The sequence below is a fragment of the Trichoplusia ni genome, chromosome 1, assembly GCF_003590095.1.
Source record: "Trichoplusia ni isolate ovarian cell line Hi5 chromosome 1, tn1, whole genome shotgun sequence".
Taxonomy (NCBI): domain Eukaryota; kingdom Metazoa; phylum Arthropoda; class Insecta; order Lepidoptera; family Noctuidae; genus Trichoplusia; species Trichoplusia ni.
Window position 1 is genome coordinate 17,188,067 of NC_039478.1, and position 24,667 is coordinate 17,212,733.

The 24,667-nt window shown below is 36.3% G+C and overlaps 1 protein-coding gene across 3 annotated transcripts in view; it reads right to left on the reverse strand.

Annotated features, from left to right (window-relative positions):
• The window catches only part of LOC113497499 (tyrosine-protein phosphatase Lar), a 369,958-nt gene that overhangs the window by 337,232 nt on the left and 8,059 nt on the right, over positions 1-24,667 (reverse strand). For all 3 annotated transcript variants that reach the window (XM_026877088.1, XM_026877081.1, XM_026877072.1), the window contains exon 2: positions 14,442-14,494. In XM_026877088.1, coding sequence (XP_026732889.1) covers positions 14,442-14,462 — 21 coding nt within the window. In that variant the 5' untranslated portion in view covers positions 14,463-14,494. The remainder of the gene's footprint in view (positions 1-14,441; positions 14,495-24,667) is intronic.

Consider the following 24,667-nt stretch of genomic DNA (forward strand, 5'->3'; position numbering starts at 1 on the left):
TTTATGACAACTAACATTTGATTAAGCCTTGACTGAGCCTTGAGGACGATAAGTTAATTACAATAAGTAACAATGTTAGTGAATAACCTACTTTTATTCCTTCACTCTTTTATTCTCCGAATATGAAGGCACATTTCTTATTCAGGACAGTAGATTAACTTCTAGATTTAGTTATACGAGTCGTAGAATTTAATAACGTCTGAGCTACCAGGGCTGCAGACAAGACGTTATCGTAAATCTTAGAGTCTGTCCAGTTCAATATATCTCAAACGTTTTCAATATCAAAGCAATCATAGCAAACAACGAAGCATGGCTTCATTATTACAAAGAAAATAGTATTTATACGAGGTTTCAAAAATATTCCCATTTTGTTCTTGAAAGTATCTTAATCTGTTCGTCGTGTTGGTCGTGTTGTGTGCGTCGCTATTTGGTTCGGTGCCGTCGTGTCGACCGCACGAGTGCTCGCGATCACTGCCTGCACGTAATGATGTCGTTGATCAGATAGGGATGTGCCGTAATAAGAGAATAGAAGAGAGCATTAGGTATTTTTTTTTCTAGATTTCATCAAGTATATTTGTACTATTATTTTGACTATTTTAAATCCTATGATAGGACTTTCTTTGAATGTTATTATAAATAAAGTTTTCATCAATGAACCTTACTTTGCTTTGGTACACATCAGTTTAACGCTTTGGTTTAAGGCTAAACTTGTATAACTTAAAATTTCTTCTCCAACTAAAAGCAAGACAATCATAAATCTAAAGTAATACCAGTTACCTACTCCCACTCTTAAGTATGTTTCCGTTTCATCCTGCACTCAAGTAGTCGCACTAGAGGAACATCCCTTCTGTCCTCGGCTTTAATTTGCCGCGTCAAGAGGCTGTGTTTACATGAGCGCCTCTAAGCACATCTAGATGTAGAAAGAATAAACGACATCTCGCTACTCACTCTTATGAATATGTAAGTAACGTGTTGAGTCGGGAAGGTAGAAGTATAGCTTATGAGAGTACTTTTAGTGTTTTATCTTTTTAATGATTCGCAGGATTACAGCTAGCTTCCATATTTGTTTATCATGATAAGATTGGCTGATAGGTTCTTCAAGTGCACATATACATTTTTGCGTATACTAGATGCTAAACGTATGAAAAGATACTTTTAAATATTGATTTTAGTTGAAAATAATTGAACTTAAAATCCTGCAAAATAAACAGGTGAGAACTAGAATAGCTTATTAACGTAAAAACGAGTCGTGTCTTATCAGGAGATCTGGTCACCGAAGGGCTAGGTTTAAATTAAAGGAGAAACAGGATTTTCAGGTTATCAAAATGTTGGGTCAATAGGCGATACAAACCAGTCCTAGAATATCGATAAATGACGGCAAAAGCAATCACGAATAGAACTCAGTAGTAATGTTACCCAGTTTATTAGTCAAGTAAAGGAATAAACAAGCTAAAACACGTAGGCTCAATCAGCTTAGTTTGTGTTACGAATGCTACTAATTAAGCTTGTTTATTGAGTCATAAGATATAGGATATATCCAATGCTTTAATGCTGGGTATCCTATATGTATCTATTATGCGCCCTACAGATATGTTCACCAAAAGTATCGGTTTTATCTTTTGGTCCTCTATGTAGTAAAGTTAAGTGGAATAAGTCTAAACATTGTATGGTTCTAAAAACTCACACAAATGTTCCTTGTTAGTCACAAATCGTAGACGGAATAGTAACCCGCGTAACGCGTAAAATACACAAGCTTAAGTCAATTATCTGAGCAAAACATTACATTATAAACATCGGACAAAAGCTACAGGCAGCTGCGAATGGGCGCAAACGTGTGTGGAGGGTAGATAGCAACCACAACAGTTCCATTCATAGTGCACTCTGATAATTTGAAAAAAAAACTTATATAGTGGTATTGTTTCACGTCAATAGAAAAGCTAACTTATCTCCAAATGAGAAGAACCTTTAGGCAATACAGCGATCATTATTTATTATTTACTAGCTGTTGCCTGCGACTTCGTCCCCGTGGGTAGAAGATACAAATTATGATTTATACCTGCCCTGTTTTTTTCACATTTTCCATTGTATTTTCGCTTCTATTAGTCGCAGCGTGATGGTTTATAGCCTAAAGCCTTCCTCGATGAATGGTCTATTTAACACAAAAATATTTTTTCAATTTGGACCAGAAGTTCCTGAGATTAGCGCGTTCAAACAAACAAACAAACTCTTCAGCTTTATATATTAGTATAAATAATAAATATATTTTAGCTTGCACATAATGGATGAAAACGTGTCCGATATAATAGTCGACTTTATTCAAAATAAAGCTTGCTGAATATTCATGATTTTTCATTCATTCATATTAACCAATTTTATTTTGTAGTTTTACTAAAAACACAGAACTAGTGATTCCTACAAAGCACTTACCAAATCAATCCAAAAATTCATACACGAAAATGTCGTATGAGGCATTTCGCTTTTGGCAACATTGGGGGTAGACGGCTCTCACATTTTTATATGTAGTAACATGAATGGCATGCACCTCATCACGATAATGGACACTTCAATACAAACATTGCAGGCAGTTTGCGACCGCGTCGTTGCTCCTGTATCAACGTAAAACCCGATTGTACGCGACTACCTCATGTGAAAAATTCTGGATTGTTTACATTCAACTTCATATATTTACCGGATTGCAATTTATATTTTTTACAAAAAAAATAATATTGGGAAAGCAATGCAAAACTTGGTAATGGATATTCGCAATTTGCGACAATGTTACACGACTGACGTATTTTGTTGCCATGATTGCGATCGATGCCGTATGACAGGCACCTACCTCGATACGGCCCCAAAGCCTGCTTTTGTACTTGGCCACTAAGGGAAATACTACCTTTTTAACTAATGAGTTTACCATATTTTGGTACTAACTATCGTGAGTAAACCGTTACCTCATTTAATAATGAGTTTACCTATTTAACATAGCATCCAATGTACTCTGATTTTGAAATAAATTATTTTAGTATAGAACAATCGGATCTAAACAAAAAGGGTAGTTAAAAGCAACTAGCCACCTGGTACTGTTTTAGTTTATGCCTATTGTTGCAACCTTCATGGTTCCTGTGCACATGCTCAACGTTCGTTGATGGATTATTAACTTTGATGGGCCTAACACGGAGCGGTGGCTATTAGCATACCCAACTGGGCCATTATGTTGGTACCTGCCTACAAATGAGGCATCACTAAGAGGCTTACACTTCACACAAGACGTTGGAAATTGCGAACCAATGTTTAAGTTTAATCGCGTCTTCTTAAATAAACTCGCAATAAGAAATCTAATCACGTTTCTACATAAAAACGTGTAATTCTCATCACGAAGTTCCCAAGTCCATCCCTCAAAAAGTCTAAACGCCTCGATTGTTGTGTTAATTAGAATTCGTGAGCGATACTGCCTGTTTAAATTAAAATAGAAAAAAATATACTAATCCCAAAATTACTTTTGTTTGGAGTGGAAATGCATTAAATCTTTGATGAGTTTTAATTAATTAATTTGTTTGCGATTCTACCTGGTTTAATATCAGGAACAATTATCAAACATTTGTTGTTAAGGTTTTTGTTTAAGACGCGAGTCTTTAAGTAAAGTAAGTCTAAGTTCTTAAAGTCGTAAGATCATCTGAAATGGTTTTAATTATTACAGACCTTCAAAATCTAACATTCAGTAGTAGTCAACCTACTAAATTTGGCAACATGATAAATACACTTAGTTATTAGAATACCCTGCACATACTAATTGCACAGGCAGTTCACAAGTGTTTTCCTTCCATTACATAGCTGCAACATCAATTACATCAAAATGACATTCATGTTCAACCATTGTAATTTTATCAAACAGACCAAGTTCCTTAAAATAATTGAATAACGAACATCATTTCAGCCGCCAACCTGTCACTAGCAAATTAATATGACAAACTCCAACAAAAAATAAGAGGTAAACAAATAATCCCCGAGGCAAGGGAAGATGAAAGTGGGTAGTCAATATGGCGCTAATGGATGGGCCAAGCCTGCGAAATAATCGACGTTTGTTACCGATAGAGGGATGGGTGTCGATAGCCTGTCGGTTTGTACAAGCAAATCTCTTAATCTTTCGTAGACATGTTCATTTTGTTTGCTTCTATATGTTTAGTGATTTTGGGGGTGCCTAATTAATTCGCAAAGCTTTTGTTTATTCGCCGTGTAGCTTTCCCAGAGAAGTAAATGTATTTTTTTCATACTTTAGGTAGGTTAGGGTGGTACATGTTGCTAATTGATTAAAGCACAAAAACAGTATCCAAAATTAGGGAGTTCAAGTGTTTTATTTAATTTTAATTTATCGAAGTCACGGCTTATTTTACGGAAAAATATTGATGATCTAAGGTCCCTATCCTTAGTTGTGAGCTTGATTGCGTGCCCAACGGTCGTTTATTTCATCCCGGGCGCTAATTAAATGATTTTTATAAACAAAAACACAGGCGTTCGAGAAATTAACATTAACATTTGTGGTTTAACTGTCTCTTTGACTTGAAAGACGATTAGAAGACAAAGTGTTTATTTATTTATTGTTGTCAATGTAGACGGTCTGTCGAATGCCGGCGGGGACTTCAAGATGGTGTCTTTAATACCAATCACACAATTGGCGCCTGACATAACTACGCCTCCATCATAACTTATTCTCTGAATACCTATCTACTTATTTCAAAATCCAAGCTACCAATGATAGCTTACAAAATCATTCCGAAGAAGCTTAAAGATGTTGGCAGTATATACTCAATCGATATTTCACTAATTTAATGCTGATGAAAACAAAAGTGTACAAACAAAACAGCAGTCGATACTTGGGCCGATCTTTATCGAGATTAATGGGGTTACTTTCACGACGGTATCCACATAATCCTAATCCAATTCCAATTCAAGTATAGCCCTACAGTTAAGAGGGCCAATCAAAAATGATTATAAACGACAGACGCCGTGTAATTTCGTAACAATGTCAAGCTAAATGTCGATTTTATCGTATGTATCCTGTGCGTATTTTCTCGGTTTAGTACATTCATTAATTAAACCGCTAGAGCCGCGCTATTTACGCCCAAAATACGATACAAGTTAGTAAAGTTCCAAATCGGTAAATCTCGATCGGAATAATGGCTATAAAACGGGTAGTTTGGGCCGATATGCAAATTAATTACTACATGGAAGTATCAATTATATTATTAAATATCGTTTAACCTATTTTGCCACGTTGCAGGAATGAAAGGATAAACAAAGAGCGTGTAGATTATAAAGCATTTAATGATCCAAAATTATTTATTTTTCATTAAAATTGGAACAATATAAATTGTTTAAAAGAAGATGTTTTTGACATTTGTTATTCACACCTCCCTGAGCAATTCCTATCAAGTCAAGAGACATGTTAAAGCTCCATGACTCCAAACAAAATTTAAAAATCTGTGTTAAAATAATTGTTATGTTTTGGATCCATTCAGCTAATTTGTATTGCGTGCTACGACACTTGTAGCCTACCTTGCCAATTTGAAGTTTTCCACCATATCCAAAAGTTTCAGTTAATTGTGCTTTTGACTGCTGCTACCGGTACTTCCTGGATACGGCGCCGACATGTTATTTGATTACCTCGGGGCTTCTGCGGTATTAAATTATAGGTCGTTAAACAAATTTGATGGAAGGTGATATTTAGTTTGTCATCAGTTCCTTTGAAAGCCTGCAAATTGCCTACCCTCTTTGTGCGATGTTAGGTATATACATTCTGTTGGGTGTGTTAAATCATTACTTTCGAGGGTGAATAATTTGTTTTGATGCTGAACCTAATTTAGAGTAAATATGAATACGTAAGCCTCAGATATATGCAAAGTAATCGTCATCTTTCAATTCAAACAAACGTTACATTATCAGTGTCTCCATACGTTCAAAAGAAATTACTGGTATACAAGTATGTGAAGGAACAAATGCTTCTCCGTCAATCCTCGCTCGCGTCATTTTATCGGAGACGGCGAGCGGCGTGCGGCACGTAAATCATACGGCGTCATCCAATCTGCATCGGTGGGGTGCTTTAAGTGCCAGCGGCTGCGGAGGGTAAGGTACCGCCGTTCATATTATGTGTATAACACCCACCTACTTTTTATAACTTCTGTTTTTATGAAATTTCATAATTCAGAGCTTTATTCCGGACATAGTAGAGTACATAGATCAGTTGTGAAAAATAGAATTTGTATTTGAGTATTTTGTTATTAACTTTCTATACGGCATAGTGAGCAAGAAATCCAGTTTTAATCAGATGTAATAACATTTTAACAACAGACAGACAGTAATTTATTTTGACCAACATTCTAACTGATTGGGGCTCTAACAAGCAGATGCTAGGCGACAGGTGTAGATACTAGCTTACATTGCGAGCACTCTCTGTTTTCCGAGACCCATTATCCGTACCGCCGGATGCGTTGTCTATTACCCGAGAAACAAAATAAATGCGAGCCGGAGACAATGTATGCTAGATGATAGTATTATCTAGAGAAGGAAACCAGATGATCTAGCAATAATTATGTAAGGCAGTTTTCTAACAAATTTTAATGTTAAGCCAGGTATAATGCTCAGCAATAAACCTATGATATTTTGTTCTTCGATTACTGAATTAAGTATATCAATATTTCAAAAGCAATCTTCTTATTGAATCAGTTTGCGAAAGCATTATTTATGTGTGGCCCAGTCGCCGGGATGCCAGCCACATAATTTTACACAGAACTTATTAAAGCCTCTTGAATTCTGTAAAGTTTGCAATATTAATCGATGGTGCGAAGTTACCAACTTTTGTATTAACTGAACAACGGCAATAAAATACGGTTGGCGTTAAATCGCAATGTGAAAGTTGAGAGGCGGTCAAAACTTGTGACGTAATGACGGCTGCTACAGAATATTTCACCGTAAGTCCCTACTTTGTTACTCTTTAGTTTCCTTATTATCTCAAAGTCTGTCTTTACTAAAACGGTCTTTCATCAGGAATAAAAAAATAGAGGAGATAAGTAAAAACGAAAATTAAACTCGAGAGTAATTACGTCGTAGCGTAGTCGTAGACGGTTCGTAGCGTTCGCGTAGCACGTCCATGAAATGTTTTAAAACGACGCAAAAGAACTATTCAGTCAACATTTTATGGGGTACGTACAAACTGAATTTAATTTAAATAAAATGTATCAACAGAAACAATTTGCAAACTAATTAACAGAAGTTTAAACTACTACTTTCAACTAAGTTAGTGAATAAACTCTTCTGCATCCATAAACAGCTTAATTTGTCGCTAAAACCGGAGAACACTTTTATTTCGTTTGCGCAAATGGCGGCAAAATGAAATCGCCGGCTCGTTTCCTAGAAGCGCAACGTAAACACCCATAAAGGTTGTACTGGGCGCAGACCGACCGCAGCCGTATCCTGCCGCCGAGACAGCAGCTGTAGGCGACAAAAGGCGCAATTAATAGTAAACAAGCGTAGAACGGAACGGGGCGGTAAGTAAAGTCCGCGTCCATTAGCAAACCGAGTAAAAACACTTTAAACGCCCTACACAAAACAGCGAAACAATTCCGCGGCAATCCCCGCCAAGCGACGCGTTAACGCGTCTGATTTAACTTTATTTTTCCGCAACGTACACAAATAGAAACGTGGAAATATTCTATGCGGTTCGTCTAACGCGTTCGCTGTTGCTACCTGTAACTTAATTTTACACCCTGTACCGCAGCTGCGAATCAACAACACCTAAATTTAAAAGTGATAACATGGACTGAATAAGTTTTTGCTATACACATTGGATTTAAGTTTCAATTAGAGGGAAAACTTTACGTTTGAGGATGGTATACATCACTTACATTATAAAAGAGCATTTTAAAATGTACAGTTAAACCCTCTTAACAGTCTGCGTCTGCATAATATAATTTTAAAAGGCTTCTGCATAGCATTTTATGCGGAGATAAAAGTGTTGTACCGATAAGTATAAAATAAGAGTTAAGAGCTCGCCGGGCGTCCCTGACGCCCCGCATGCCAGACATAATTTATTTGTCGACTCTGTGGACCTCTAACATAATTCTTCCACCGTGCCTGTCAATTTTTAATGGATATTACAATTTACTTTCTCCCAATAAATCATTGCGAAAAAGGTAAAGTACATTTCGACATTAACGCCGTACAGAGACTAAACGTGGACTCGACTTCATAATTTCTACTCGTATCTGGTTCTGTTTTTAAGCGTTTGGAATAAGAGCAGGTCTGTTCCTTTCTTTACGTAAAACATATTAGTAAAACCTGTCTAGATAAATAATGCAAGTGCCAACATAACCCCGGTTACATTTAAAGGTACGAACGTATTACATCTGCGAACAAGTACAACAAGATTACCAACAACAATAATCTCGAATTTGCATTTTATACGAGTTGAATTTAAATGCATATTGCCTTTTAAAACGTTTACCTAACGTTTTATAATATTATGACCGACCGTTTAGCGCTGTTAAACTGATTTACGTTACTTTATAATTATTCATTCTATAAAAATTGTACGTTCAAAATCGTAAAGTCCGGCCTGGCGTGTGGCCGCTGTAATTCATCATAAAGAATGCATTCATGTAAAAAATTACTTCGTCGAATTGCGTGCCTATCATCATTGTTATATTTGTGTGTTTATTATCCATTACTGAATTACATTTTATTATACCTTCCCTAAATCAAATAGATAATAAAGTGGCTTGTAACTGCTATAGTGTCAACTATACGAATTACGACAGCATTTATTTTATTACTTGCGAACATTTTTATTAAAAAGCATGACATATCTTTTAGTGGGATTGATAATGTATGTTTGCGTATGCAGAAGTTCAAATTGCCTCAAAATAAGAGTTACATTAAAATAACAGGTAACACGGCAGTGATTTTAGCGCGGGCGGTCGCGCGGTCCATCAGACACATTTTTAGTGACCTGACAAGGGTTACCGGACATCATTCGCTACAATTTACGAAAATAAAATATATATGGAGGTAGATCGATCGTATCGGGCGTCGGCGAGCTCACAACGTTATTCCATTACGTGGGTAGGGAGTAGAATATCAAATGAGAGTTGACCCTTATATCTCGTGACTCGTCACTGGCCGCTATAAGATAATTGGACGATGGACATTATTATTTACTGTGGGATTCACTCGCAAATATGACTGCTTAATTGCCGGCAATATGTGTTTGTATTTGTTTGACATCGTGTAAACGCTGGATAATAGTGCATGTTCTTAGTCGACGATTTGTAATTCTCTTGTTTGTTATATCAATTAGTAGATATCAACAGTCGAGTGAGAGCTGTATTGTTGTCAATTATAAAATTTAAACCTAAATCGTTTGGAGTAATAGTGATATGTATACCAGCTTTGCCAATGATGTACAATCAATGGTAGGACCATTGATTGTACACCTTCGTGTAAGTATATTAATTCGTTTTCTTCCAAACGCCTATAAACAACGCAGACGGGACAATTGGGCAAAATTGTTAGAAAGGACGTCGAAAATAACCAAAGCCATATGGTGTTTAAATATTTACGTTTTTACCTGAGCTCTTACATCGTCCGTCCTACGCTTAGAGGGAAATTTTATATTGGGTACCAAAAGATGACAGGGTCTCTAACCTGTTCCCAAATAAGGATACAGCCTTTCCTGGTTTTTATTAAAGATAATTTTATTTTTTTGACTAGCCCAGCGAGCAACCTTAGGAACTGTGTATTTGAATAAAAACATCTAAATAGTCCGTTGGGTTGATTTCTAGAAAATATTGGATACGTATGTTTCATTTTATTAAATTGATAAAAAACTTGCGCAGATACAACTCGTCAAACTAGATTTCAATTAACTGTACCATCTTCTGATAGATTTCCAAACCAACGTAAGCGAAAATCGATTTTTATTTACGCCGGTTTGGATACCAGTTCAAACTCACTTGAAGGTATGATCTTAAAGATCTATTAAGACTACATGCAGATTTTTTTTTTTTTGAAAATAACTCCAGCAGAGCTTCGAACTCTGTTGTAACAGTAGATTTCTTTGTTCTATACAGCGAATAACCTTATCTGGAGTATCCTAATAAAAAATATTACCCGTGTAGTGGAATTAATGTATCTGTTTTTTTGTCAAAGCTTAAACAAACCGCATACGTTTGGCACGCATCAACGATCAAAGGAATATGGCTGGTTTACTTCCATCCTTCTCCAACCACAAGTACGTCGTATAACACCATCTCGTTTCGGACATGTCTCCGCATCTTAACGATTCAATTCGGCCGAAGTAACCGCAGACAAGACTCAGTGGGTCGGGAAGGAATAAATCTAACCGCATACTCCAAGTCACTGAACGAATCGTGAATGTCCATTCGAAAAACCTATTTGGTTATAACGCTTTTTTACTGCGTTTATGATTGCCATACTTCAACTTAATGAACGCCATCATCCTTTAATTAAAAGCAATGAAAACATTACTTTAATGTTTTTCACGGAAGAATCATAACTTACAAATGATTAAACTTTGAAGTCAAACCTGCTTGCTGGTGCACCCCTTAAAACAAAAGAACGTTGGTATCTTCAAGGCAACATTAACAACTTTTTGCACATTACGTATTAATGTTTGTAGAGAACGTAGAACCTAGACCACTATATTTCTAGTTAAGTTCAGCTAACAATAATGGGTAGCGCTTTATCACTATTGGTGTCTCAGGATTTATCCGAAGTAGCTGCTCGTAAGCCTGGATCACTAGGGGCGCAGGTGTGCTAAGACTCCGTCCAGTTGAAACTGATAATTTCGTCCCACTCTACTCTGCGCTCTATACAGACAAATTTTGCTAAATTTTGCTCAAAAGGGTCGAAGGGTTAACGTTAACCCGAATTCAAGCACTTGACAAATTGGAATTTAGCGATTGAATCGAATGGTTCGATTGCCTCTTTTGATAAGTTTTTTACAATATCAACATATTGCAATTGCGCTTCAAAAACAAAGTTTGATGGGTACAACATTGGAATCTTGATGTCGCAGTTATACCTACCAAAAACATGTGCATATTTCAACATATTCACCAATTCGCTTGCATATTCAATCTGATGTACGCAATGCTGTTACAAAATCTTCCAGCCGAATGTTTTCGTTCACAAAACATGTCGAGTTTTGTTTTTGCTTGTAGGCGACCACAACTATTTTAATAAATTTCATGTCCCTTTTTTTGCATATTTTTTTATAAGTACATTTTCACTGTTAATTTGTGAATATTTCAGACCAGTTTGGTAACTATGCGGCGTTGATGTTTATTGATTATTTAGCACAAAACTTATTTAAAAATCACGAAACATTATGAAGAGGGGTACCGTGAACCATAGCCTTGTGTGTGTAGATTGATAAATGCGCGGAAGCACTCGGCGCCTAATGAATGGGGTGTGGCACGCACGCTGCATGCCATTGCAGTATCTGCAATCCTTGCTAACTGCACTGCCATAGCGTAACACAGAGATATTTACGATTTTCGCGGCAACTCAACCGCAAACACTGCAGGTGATACAGGAGCTCAGCACTAAACTTGAATATAATATGAGAGTGTGCCACCGCGCACGCGTTTTATAGGGAGTACAATAAAAGTACGAAAGAATTGGTCTTACGATTTTATTCCTTTAGAGTAAAAGAACACAATATTCTCAAACTTCGATATCGTAAGCTATGCATGCAGTAATCTGAAAAAAAAACTAAAATTTTGAAATAAATTAGTAGCATAATAAAGAAAATAATCACTAGAATACTACAAAAGAAACGAAATATGAGTATTAACATGAGGCAAATGCTTTTCTAAAAAAGTCAAGTTAGTTAAATAATGTGGTTACTACATACGGTAGAATTTAATGAAATGATAGCTTTCGGTTATGAATTATGTGAAACACAAAAAGGAAATAAAAACGTAAGGCAACAAGCGGTTTTAAATATAAACGTTAAAACAATCAGCACAGAAACGAGGCATCCCTTGATACCTCGGACATTAAAACAGAAAGCAATTTCGCGAGGAGAACACTTGTACCTCGCTCCCATTCGACCAGACAGCCAGGCGATTCATTTCCCTGATGGCTACCCATTACACCGGTCAAGATGGATGGATAACAAACCAGCAATTACACTATAAACACAATGACAATCGAATGTTTTCACTAATTGAAAAAGCCACATTCGAATCGATTCATTTGAGAGCACTATATGAAATGAAAGTTGGACATGGCGTGACATGACGCGGCGTCTGATATATTAACTCCATCGACTTTACGAGCCGTACTGACGGTTATTAATCTACTAGGTCACCTACAAGCTTACGAGTACGCGTATATTAATCGAGCAGATTAGTATGAATTGCGTACACAAACTGGCACACATCAGCTCTTAGCTTTTATGGTACACTCAACAAGCTTTTAAGAAGTTATAAAAAGCAAAAGAATTAAGATTAATCTTACAAGACCAGTACGGAAGAGCGGAGATGACAACAAAAAGTTTTATAAAACGCTCACAAGCGAGTAAAACTAAAACGATAATGAAGGAATTAGCGAGTTCGCGTCACTTGGCAAAGAATCCTAATCATAATAACTCAAGATCGTATCGTCAGTAAAAGGCGATGAACAAAAGGCAGCCAAGCAACAATAGCGCCCAACGCGAGGCCGAGAGGCGTGCTAACAAATTACCAACCCGCAGATAACTAAGCAATATTAAATCATAGTAATTTGTGGTTGCAAGACGCAGCCCCCTTTCCGAAGATATATTTCTGTAGGGCCAAGATACTTTTATTAGCTTTTTTACGAAATAAAAGGGTTACGTTCGAGATAAGCAGTTTTTATACCACTTTACTTTTAATCTGATAACGCAACGAACTGCCTAATTGGTAAAGGTTGAGAAAAAAGAAGTATTTAAATCAGTCAAAACGTAACATCCGTTGGTAGTTGGCAACTCAGCGTGAAACTGCAATTTTGCCGCTCATAAAACAGGAAACTGGCGGCGTCGGGCGGGTTTCAGTGCAATCGCATCTTTTCACTCGACTCCTTCGGCGGTGCATTAGTAATTCTAACCGTCGCAATAGTTGCTCGGAAATTGTAATATTTAGTCTTAATAAAGCCATTCGTAACGTTGAATATCCGGAACAGACATGAGCTGCACCGCGTTTCGCCCGAGCCGGGAGGATCCTACACACAACGTACTCTGCTTTTATAGTATAATCCATTCATTACACAAGGTCTAAATAATACCATTTTAAAATTAGTCCTTCGTATTTTGTGCCTTTTCTTTTTTTAAGCCTCACTTTCGTAGCAAGCCACTCACAGCTTACGTCCATATTGCATTTGAAAAGTTTTTATTAATTGAAGCGTAACAGATCAAAACGAATATCCAAAATTCTAACCGCTATAAATTTCGCACACGAACGATTCCGAAACGGTCTGCGGCTATTGTATTGTATGGTGCGGCAACAGGATATAGTTTATTAATGAACCGATATCGAGCAATATGAGGCACGAAACGCATTCGATAAATTCTCGCAATATCGCCCCGCGGACAATGGATACTTTGCCAGTAGGACGGTGCCATATGCAATTTTTTAAAATATTGTAAAAGCGAAATCCCGTGCCAAAATGTGTTAATTCAGCACTTATTAACACGACACGAATGCTTCGTGATATTGTGTGAAAAATGTTACGAGGAAAGTCCATATACAGTATTAAATTAAGCTTACATTCAGGACGCCTTTTGAATGGAGTTTAGACTAAAAAAAGTAACATGAGCAAGCTTTCAGGCACGTATTAGGACGTAGAGTGGTGCATACACGTAACATATTGTATAAAATGTGGACTAATATATCATAGTTAACATGATTAAACATGGTACAAAATAAAATATCACAATAAAAATATACGATAACGGAGTCGAAATAAACAGGAAAATTTCATTTTAATATTATTTCACAATGTAGTTAATAAGTATCACAATGCGTACTAACGACATCTTACGGAGGGTGGACAAAATACAAAGCAAGCTCGAAGCTAACCTTCTCTCGTAGTTCCAGACGTGCCCTACCCAACGAAACTGAAGATAGCGCCATCTAGTAGCCTACGTTGAATTATCATGGAAAATAGCAACGCCATCTAGTAAGGATTCGCTGCATTAAGTCCGCCTACGAGACGCTTAAATGAACCCGTTTCAGTCGTTATCCTACGGGAACACGTGCAGGTTGTCGTATCGTTGCCAATAGATGGCAGTACCATGAAACTTTGTTAACTTTGTTGTGATGTGCAATATGTAGGTGAAACTTAAATATTTCATTTTTATATAATGTATATCGTAATTTATATTCATTCATAGTGTTGGTACTTACGGGTGTGGTGTCAGCCTCCATTGTTTGACGTTTTCGGGCTGGGAACTAAATGTCTGAAACAGAGAAAATAATCCAATCACTATAAATCACATGTCGCGAGACGGTCGATGTGAATGCCAATGACCTTTGTGGAATACTCATAATTCTAGCCTCGTCTACGCTTTTTAGAAGTATTGCTTTTACGATTAGGAATAAGACTACGAAGTTTTACCCTATTCGGTAAAATTGTACAATTTTCACTGACTTATTACGATAAGGAACGACAAATATTATTGTCTAGTGAAAGGATTGATTGTTTACGTATTTTTAGGGGATACCTATTCAATACCGGTCGGGGTATTTTTTTACCGGCCATATGTTTCTACTAGTTTTATGAAATTTATCTCTTTGTTTTAAAGTAGGTAGAGCACCTAAATACGCTCTGAATTGGCCAATAGTTTCTTTTTTGTTGAGGTCTGCCGCAGTTTGCCTCGAGGGAAGCTTTTACTGCTTCACTAGTCTGACAGACAGTAGTTTGAAATTCATTTATTCGTTACTTTGATCATAGTTTCATTGAATACCAAAAAGAATTTTATAAATTCAGGCTTTATTTAAAACGACATATTCTAGTAAAAGGACATTTTACTTTTTTGGGGTGAGAATAGAGAGTCGTGGAAGGATTTAGGGGAGGCCTTTGCCCAGCAGTGGGACACAGTAGGCTAGAGAAAAAATTGTGCGATGGTCCGACATGCACATATTTTTCTTAACTATAAATGTACATGAGTGGCAATAGAATTACAGTACAAATACAATAAAAACAAAACAATTGCTGCCATATAAAATTTCCTCCATAAAAGACCTTACAAAATGAACTCGCATTTACGCTGAAGGCATCACATCAGAAACACTTACTTAACTAAAACTTAGCAGCGATAAATCCGAAAGGCCACTTAAAGTCCAGTCGTAGCCAAAATACTCCTAGCTGCTTTTAGCCACGACTTGACGTACATAAATAACGTGGGCCGTAGCAAATCTGTGCATATAGCTCTTGACCTTGAAGAAACCCCATAACCCCTAAGCGAGAACCACGAAACCGCGACCCATAGGTTACGACACCTCTGACCCTGGGTAAAACTTGCACTAGAATTTAAATCTTATCTTAATTTTATATTAAATTCGTATAAAAAGATCTAAACCTTATGCCTCGCAGATATCGCCAAAAGTAATAAAATTCTTTTGCTAAAAGATCTAAGCTTGCCTTCCTTTTCTGCAAAAATATAATACAAACTTTTAACTTCTTAGGAACGAAATGAAATATAAGCATTTTTGTATAAAGAGTAATATTTTTTATCTTGTATAACAAAAAAGCGATACCTTAAGATCAAAATAAAATCTATTTTTCAACAGTAGGAACAGAACACTTCACCGCGCTCCCAAAGATAAATTTACCGGTTCTCCTACATAAGAATGTCCTACAGTTTACTAAGCAATCCACGTTGACCAATAAAGCCAATACTCGCTTAAACGACTACCCATTGCCTCTGACATTAATCTACTTTGAATTGATGATCAAAAATATCATATAGATATCGATATTTATATCATATCAATGGCAACAATCGGGACTTTGGTGTGAATTGAGATTTAATGTCTATCGATTCCTCGTTTTGGGGTTCGTAATGGTACAAGATCCCGATGTGTTCGTGATGTCGATTAAAGCAGTAGCTTTTCGACAAAACAGGGAAACGATTCAAAGCACTCATGCTTTTAAAGAAACTAGTTCAAGTAAGTAAACATGTTTCATTCGAGAGTAGGTAAGAAGACACCAAATGGCAAAACGCCTCGGGGGCGTTATACATCGTTAAACGTACGACAAGTGTATATAATAAAATATAATACAAGCAGCAATAAATTACAAGCTCGCTAACCCACACTAACCCTTTTCAGTCACTCCATTTCTGTCTTACCGGCAAAAGATATGCGGATACCAAGCTCACAATCTTGGATAGATATTCACGGGGTCAGTATGCTAAGATTACATTTTGCGTAAAATACTTAAACAAACTTTAAAAACCGAACATTATTATGTAGAACACTTAATTACACGCTTAATTACAAAAACTCAATACGACCATTATTTAACAGCTAAAGACTGGTAGGAACTCTCTTAATCATAAAACTTGATATTTTATGTCTTGCGAGATATCGTGCCAGTATGCAATTTAAATTAAATCGTCGTGTCGGCATCAGCTAATTGTCACATGGAAACAGCTAATGCAATCAAAAAGTTGGTAGCGAGGGTGACCGCGTAGAATGTTACGGGTATACCAGACATGTGAATGAAAAGGTCAGACATGATCTTCACGTTTCTATATTATTTTAACTACACAACCATAAACGTAAAAATGTTGTTATATTAATTGGTTAAGTCATTAAGCAAGGTAGGCGTGAACGCATAAGCGACTAATTGCTAACTTTTTCTTTTCTCTGCTACTTTATTACGAACGGATTACTTGTTTATTAATGAAGTTGCTACTCAAACCGTCTTTTGGAGCTGGTTGCCAGATGGAATATGTAGTCTAAGAACTTCGATTAGTTTTAACTATCGAGCAATAAAAGTCTCCAAATTTTTGCCGATGTCGATGGCGTGCAATTAGGAGGCCTATTGCACGCCATAGTCCATCAGTGGACGAATTAGGGCTGATGATAATGATGAAGATGAAATTTTTGCCGGTATAAATACAAAACATAGTTGTCATTGTACTACTCAAAACAAGAAGATTTTCTTATAATAACTATCGTGAGACTGATTCATTATTAAGTGATGCAACGGTTTAGTCGATGTTCGGTGTAGTTCGAGTCGCGATCCCGCCGCGTCAGCTCATGATTAAGGGCTCCGGTTGGGTCCAAAACTAGTCGGGCACCCCCGATAAATACGCGTGAGTGAATCGTTACATCATTTAATAATATTAAGAAATTTTAAGAATAGAGAAAAAGGACGAATTTTCTTATTTTTTACTAGTTTTAGCTTTTCGGTCTTTAACGTCAAAGTTTGTTCAACTAAAAGTATCCACAAAAACAAAGCAATAAAGTATTAGCATAAGTTATCATCCCATTTCGTACTTGAAACACAAAAGTCACTCAACTCACAAAGTGAAGCACGCAGACAAGTAAGTACGTGAACAACTACAATATTCCCGTCAGGGGTAAACAAAGTTAAATCATATTATGAACGGATGCCGGCTTAATAAGCTCTCATAGTAATTGGGTTAAAACGCATTGTATTATGTTAACTTTGCTACAATGGAAGTGAATGGAGGTATGAAGCGATAATTTTGCGTCGCCCCTGATTAATTTGAGCACTCACCTTTACAATAAACGTTAAAGTATCGTTTAATAGGTGTATGCCATTGATGTTTTATTCATTGCCTTCTCGAGTTTGTAAGGGGGAACAAAATTGGGATGTTACGTTTGATACAACCAAATATTGTCTCGAAACAAGGATACAATTATCAAGAACACAATTTTCGTAACAAGTTTTTTGGGAACGGTAGATATTTGTTCGGAGTAAAGATAAGCCCACACCGGTCGGTGGGACAGGAGAGAATTCGCAATGAAGGTGCAATATCGGGTGGAATATAAATTAATTTGAAATGTTTCTAGTTAAAAGAAGGAGAGTCTGTAGAGACACTGATGACCGATCAATATTGCACCCAACAATATGTTCTAATTTACGCCATAAAACATAATAGGTATTCAAAGATTAATGATAAATACGTATTAATTTATAGAGATCTCGGACATCTGAATTGACGAACCATCGTCAATTCAGATGATCTCTATTATTCTTAAGAGTATAGAATCGAAAACAGATAACAGAGGAAATGATCATTCACCAGATGGTATTTCCACTTGAAAAACGAGGATTGTATGCAATAAATACAAACATCGAACTACAACATGAGACTGATAATGCTACCTAGAAGAAAGAGAAGGAAGGTAGTGACACATTTAATGCAGTGACATAGGTGCACACGATCTAAGGTCAAAGGTTATCACAAGTGTGAAACATGAAACGTAAACACTTAAAGTCGGTTAAAACGGTTATATCGAATCACCACAATTGCCTTACCAAGGGCATTCCAGTCATTTTCATTAACAGTCACACATTCACGTAAAACTGTAGTCAATCGTCAACTATTACAATGTTTTGTATCAAATACATAAATCATTGAAGCAATCCGATTGATGGAATAGGAAACGAGAAATCTTATCAATTTATTTTGATTACTATCCTAATGGTACACCAGCATGAAACAAAGGTTTTCAGGTGTATGAGTAAACAGTTCAATTGCACAATATATTACAATTATTGTTAATCTGATGCTGACTTATAAGTGAGTATCTTGCGTCCGAAGTAATAAAGGCTGAAAATGATATTTAAATTATCGTCCTTATTATACTACGTGTAAATACGTTGCGTTTATTCTCCGAAATATTTCTGCCACTTATTAAATTTTTAATACATTACATTGATTGCACAAAATTCCTATTAAGTTCTATAAGTTACTTAGGTTCAAATTCTCTCTATTTTTGTAGGTTTTCTGAATTTTAAATAAATTTCCTTTATCAATTCTTTTGACCAAGAAATTAATATATTTTATGTACGAAACCTCACATCTACGAGCCACATTACACTAATAAATAAAAGGATATTAATGTAAATATACTATGAATAATAAATATTAATATTAAAAGGCTTTAAGTTTAACTGAAAATGAAATAGAGACGGTTTAATCAATTTACCTTTGACAAGTTTTAAAGGACGATTGTCGAACGTTAAGACGTTTTCAATTAAGACATATTAATAAACAATAATTTGATCTAAGCCAGACGCAGACGCTGTAATTGACATCTCAACTTTAATAGACTTATTTAGTCTACAATTAGATAAACCGAAACTAATTTGGAGGTACTTCTGTTATTATTATTCAGGTGAAAGGGTTACGGTGACGATTTTTACTTGATATTCTTTTGCTTTATTAGAAGATTCAATGGTGGCTAATGGTAAGAATAACATGGGTTTGCCAGACCTTAAATAGAAAGAGCTAGCCGTCCGCTAATGAATGCATACTCAATATTATAAGATACTAAAAAGAAGAGCACAATCTCAAAAATCTTTTGGTGTCAAACTCGTAAAATCATCGGTTATAGGTACCGATGATTTTAACCTAACTTAACCTAGTTTTATAATATGGCTGTTGGATGTCTACAGTTCATAATATTCTCATGATTAGTTCCCCAAAAAATTTCTATGGAAGGCGTCCCATCCTTTATCATTTCGACATAACGAAATATAAACATCCTCTCAATACAAACTCATTAAATTTTGCATATAATTTCGTCCTAACCCTATCTCGAGTACAAACACACACTCATCTGTTTCAAAATCCATCAGTCATCTGGTGACAACCCCTCATTCACGAGACACTGACGTTTATGTCCTTACGTACACAACATGACGACTAACTACGTACTGAAAGTTCATTAGCGACACAACTTCGTCGTGTACCCGAAGGCGAAGCTTCAAATAACTAGATCGATACAAGTATTCGCAACTTAGTTTCATATATAATATACAAAAAAGTATAAAGTTTAAAATGTTGGAAACTAGAGAGTTTCTGTATTAGTACGTAGGTTAGGTTGTGCTCAAATGAAACATCGACTGAGGTCTTTCAGAATTTCTAATCAAACTCACTAGTCCCGCTTTGAAGGATACGCCAAAGCTTTGTAGGGTTAGACTTCAATAAACTAGCACCATAATGGCCGATACGCTTCGGTTCAGTCGTCAAGACCTACACAATATAGGTAGATAACAAACAATGTACCAAACTGATAGCCAACTTTAAACAAAGGATTCAGAAATAACAAGCGTCTTTTATGTATAAAATTTATCTTAGTGAATCCAAGGCTTTAATTTCGATCGCATATTGGGAAATAGTAACGTAGACATTGAAATAATTCTGGATAGCTTCATGCAGCTGGCCATTAGTTTATTTAAAATCAAACTAGAACCTAACATTCTGACTACATCATGACGCAAAAGAAAGAACAATATTTACAGACACATTAATACATCTGTTTCCTTACTGGATAGGCAAAATACTACGTGCCTGGCCCGGAGGACGCCATAATTAATAAACGCTGTGAATATAAATTGCATGAACTGGAAAACAGTGCGTTTACGTAACAGCTTTCTCTGAACTCGCTATATACATTATATATCTATAACTTCATTGAATAGTTATGCATGGCTTTTAACTAAGGTCTTCCTTTACATTATATTCCGACATGACTCGGAAATAACGAGACAAACGCACTATAAATAGATAGTTCCTGATGACTTTAAATTAATATTACGTAGACGTCGAGACGGAGGCACAATTACAGCAAAATGTACTCTATTTGCTTTGGGAAACAGTTAATAACAGATTGTTATGTGCGGCGGATGTAATAAGCTGTTTGTAGACTAAAGTACCGAGTACTGATTACGCTGTTATTTGAAAATTGATCTCATTACTGGGTCGACCTGTGCGGTCCGACCACACTATATTTCTCACAGTTGAATTACTTCTGGGTTGTATAAAGTTACTATAGTTTAAAAAAATAATTGGATAATATTTAACACAAAATAAAATACAAAGGTTTATGTATGGCAGACATCATGCTCTCATACATTTTGGTATTTACAAACTATTTTTGGAATTACAATAATCACAATTACTTAACAGAATAGAAAGGAATAATTTTCGTTTTCCCATTCAATCTTTCCTGGTCCTTAATCTACTTATTTGAAAACAGATCATGAGTTCGGAGTCCTAAACGGGGGCTTCATTCGTAAACGAAACTGGTTTAAATCCTAAAGCTAAGATTAAGCTTCTTTCATGTCGGAAACAACGGTTTTAAACGGGAATGAAGCCTTTGCCTTGGAAGCGCGGGCCGGGATCGGGCGGGTGCGGTTGCGAGACACGATAACTCTTTCGAGAAAATCGAATACACATATCGCGGGTTTGGAGAGCAAAAAGCTGATAAACACATCGAGGGACAGGGGAATGGTCATATTCCAACATAATATTATACCGATCATCGTAAAACACTTCTGGATCAGTCTAGTTTTTCGAGGCCAAGAAATCTCGTCGAGATAAACTGTCTGTATTATCGAACTTTTATTTCATGAGGAATCAGTAAGCAGTAGCGAGGCATGCAGGGTGAGTTATTTGCATGAATCGGCTCAAATTCAAAGTGGTATTTACATTGATTTTAACCTTTGAGCCCGTTCGTGCATATGAGTCAAAAGCAATTTAAAAATCGATTTGTTCGGATACATTACAGGGGCTTACGAAACTTTGATAGGAGTCCAGTTATATCTACAATAGGCCTTTAAAAGAAAACTAATTTAGAATCATAATAACGAGCGGATAATGTTCTTGGTTTTATTAGTAAAACAGGGTCGATGTATTCTATACAGCCCAGAACGTGCTTGCAATGTCACATCACATCATCTATGCAGGCCTACGAGCGCAAGCATAGTAGTTCGGCGTACTGCCTGCACCGCACCTGTCATGCTTCCAAACAGCTACCTACATTGCAAATGCTGTGCAAGCCTCAGAAACCACTTATAACTAAATAAATGATACGTAAAAACGTGTTTTCTTTATGCCCTTAAACTGCCCTAAATGCTCTTAAACAACTAATTTGAATAAATACACAACGATCATTTACTAGACTTCGAAATTTTAATTCTTATTGCTCCACAAACAAGCGATCAGAGCTACATCCTGAGATTTATCCCTGGATCGATATCCTAAACTTGTTCTTTAAAATGAATTAGATAAGGAATAAGAATAAGGATAAAATAGATCGGATAAACTGACTTTGATTTGACAAACGCTATGCAAGGCTTGTTAACCTCGCCTCCGTACTCTGACGGAAATAGTGGTAGTGCTTACAAAACGAAATCTCGTCCGTCGAGTCATAGAAACGCACGTTCGGAACGTTAAATGGTATGGTGTTAATGATTCCGTGACGAATGCTGCTAAGAATGCACCTTATTGAGATTATCTCCACGTTACTTACAAGGATGGGCCAAAGATAAACTTTCCATTTTAGCAGACGCATATTAGCGACCGTAGTCAGTCATGTCTTAACGATTAATAGGTACTTAGTACAAAGAATAAAATAAAGAATGTATTTATTTACTTCATAATCAAAGCATTCTATTAATCAAGAGTGGATCCAAGAAAATCGTTTGGGGAACCTTGGTCTTTTCACTTTGCGCTTAACAAACTTCATAATTATTTGAGCATAACGTAAGATGTACAACGTTTGCTATGTGTTTGTTTATCCTCAGACTGAAACATACACGTATTAATATAACACACTGGTTGTGTGAAAGCACTGAGCTGAAAAGTACACCCAAAGTGCCAATCCTGTTACTGTACGTATATGCAAGGAGCGTGCAGAATGCGCTAGACAAATGTAAAATATAAATCGTAATATTTTCCTATACTCTTATGAAGCAAACACAATTTGAATATATGATTTTCATTTACATTTTAAGATGCTGCATTCCCGTGTAAAATAATTCATGTATCCAAAACAAACTATAAAACTGTTTAACGAACCTCGTCTCTTGATAGTACGTAAACGATCCAATTTGGGCCACATACTATCGTTGCGTCAACCCCTTAAATAAAAGGCAATAAATTTATCTCATAAGTAGGACGGCATGGTCTAATCGACCTCTAAAGACAGAGTACGTGCGTCCCAATTCCATGAATGGCTTGATTCGCGTGTTCCTATCGCAATCGGTATGTGTTTTACTAAACATGCAAACGTTACGAGAAAACCAGTATTACGTACTTGGATAATTTTACAATACAAATAAACACTTTATGATGATACATAAACATAGGGTTCGTCTAATTCATAACGACAAAACTGAGAATAACATTCATTTCTCATTGCTCATTTGTTTTATATAGGATCCCATATCCATCACAATCGATCACAAGATTTATATTATTTATTGGTCATATGTGAACCCAACAGATGTACATCTATCATCACGAGAAATGCACAGGAGGGGCTGTGAGAAAGTTATAGTAACACTAATAGAAAGACAATGAACAGACAACCTGTTTTTATTAACTTTGAACTCGTTGTATCCGTGCCAAACGTGGTTTTAATTAGAGCTTTGGCACAAATTGTCATGCTTGTTAACTCGTTACATATTATGACCATAATTTTATGAGCGAACAAACCATTTAATACAATAAACGAGCTGTGTAATAGATTTATATTTACGTATGTAGGAAACTCATTCGTTTCGGCGTAAGCTCCCACACGGACCTATAACAATGCACCTCTTGACGTCAGAAGCAGCAAAAACGTGTATTTTATATTATACAACAAGATTGCAGTGGCGTCGTAAGCATTGAAGGGTTAGCTCTCGTCTCTAGTAGCTAGGCAAACAATACCCCACAGGATGCTAGCCAGACGTGGCATTGACATCTATGTTTTAAATAGTATTATATATCAGATTTATTTATTTACCATATTTCTTTCGTCCCGCTCCTTTCATCAATAAAACAGTCAAGTCTAAACTCAGTACGGGGCCGGCTAGCAAACCAATCTAGCGAGCGACCTTGTGAGATAAATTTTAGACAGAAATCTGTTGAACGAATTGAGACCGAATTCGATATAGGAGCTCGAGCGAGTGGAGGCAATGTTCCCATACAAGTAGCAATTTATCTGCCGATTTCGTCATAGTAATCGTCACGATGTCATGGCAATAAATTGAGTTGTAATACAGACGTTATGGGTACGACTGGGACCGGTTCAAAAGCCGTTAAAGTGTTTAAACAGTACGCGAAATTAAATAAGCATGTTTACTGAAATGTTTGTTTGCGTCGAAAAGCTCTTTTGATATAATTAGCATCGTTTTGTATGTTTCATGCTTTGTTTATTAGCATGCAAATAACTTAATGAGGTAAGTACTTACAATTGGCTTTTTATTAGTGATATAACTACTTAACAAGGTCCATTTCATAACTTTATAAAACAATTTTCCTGTCCCTCGAGTTTGAGCCGTAGATTTCGTAAGTATTAATTACATATGAACATACAAATTTAAACGTGTTAGGAAATCCTGTGAAACATTTACACCATAGATTTTTATCGTTCTC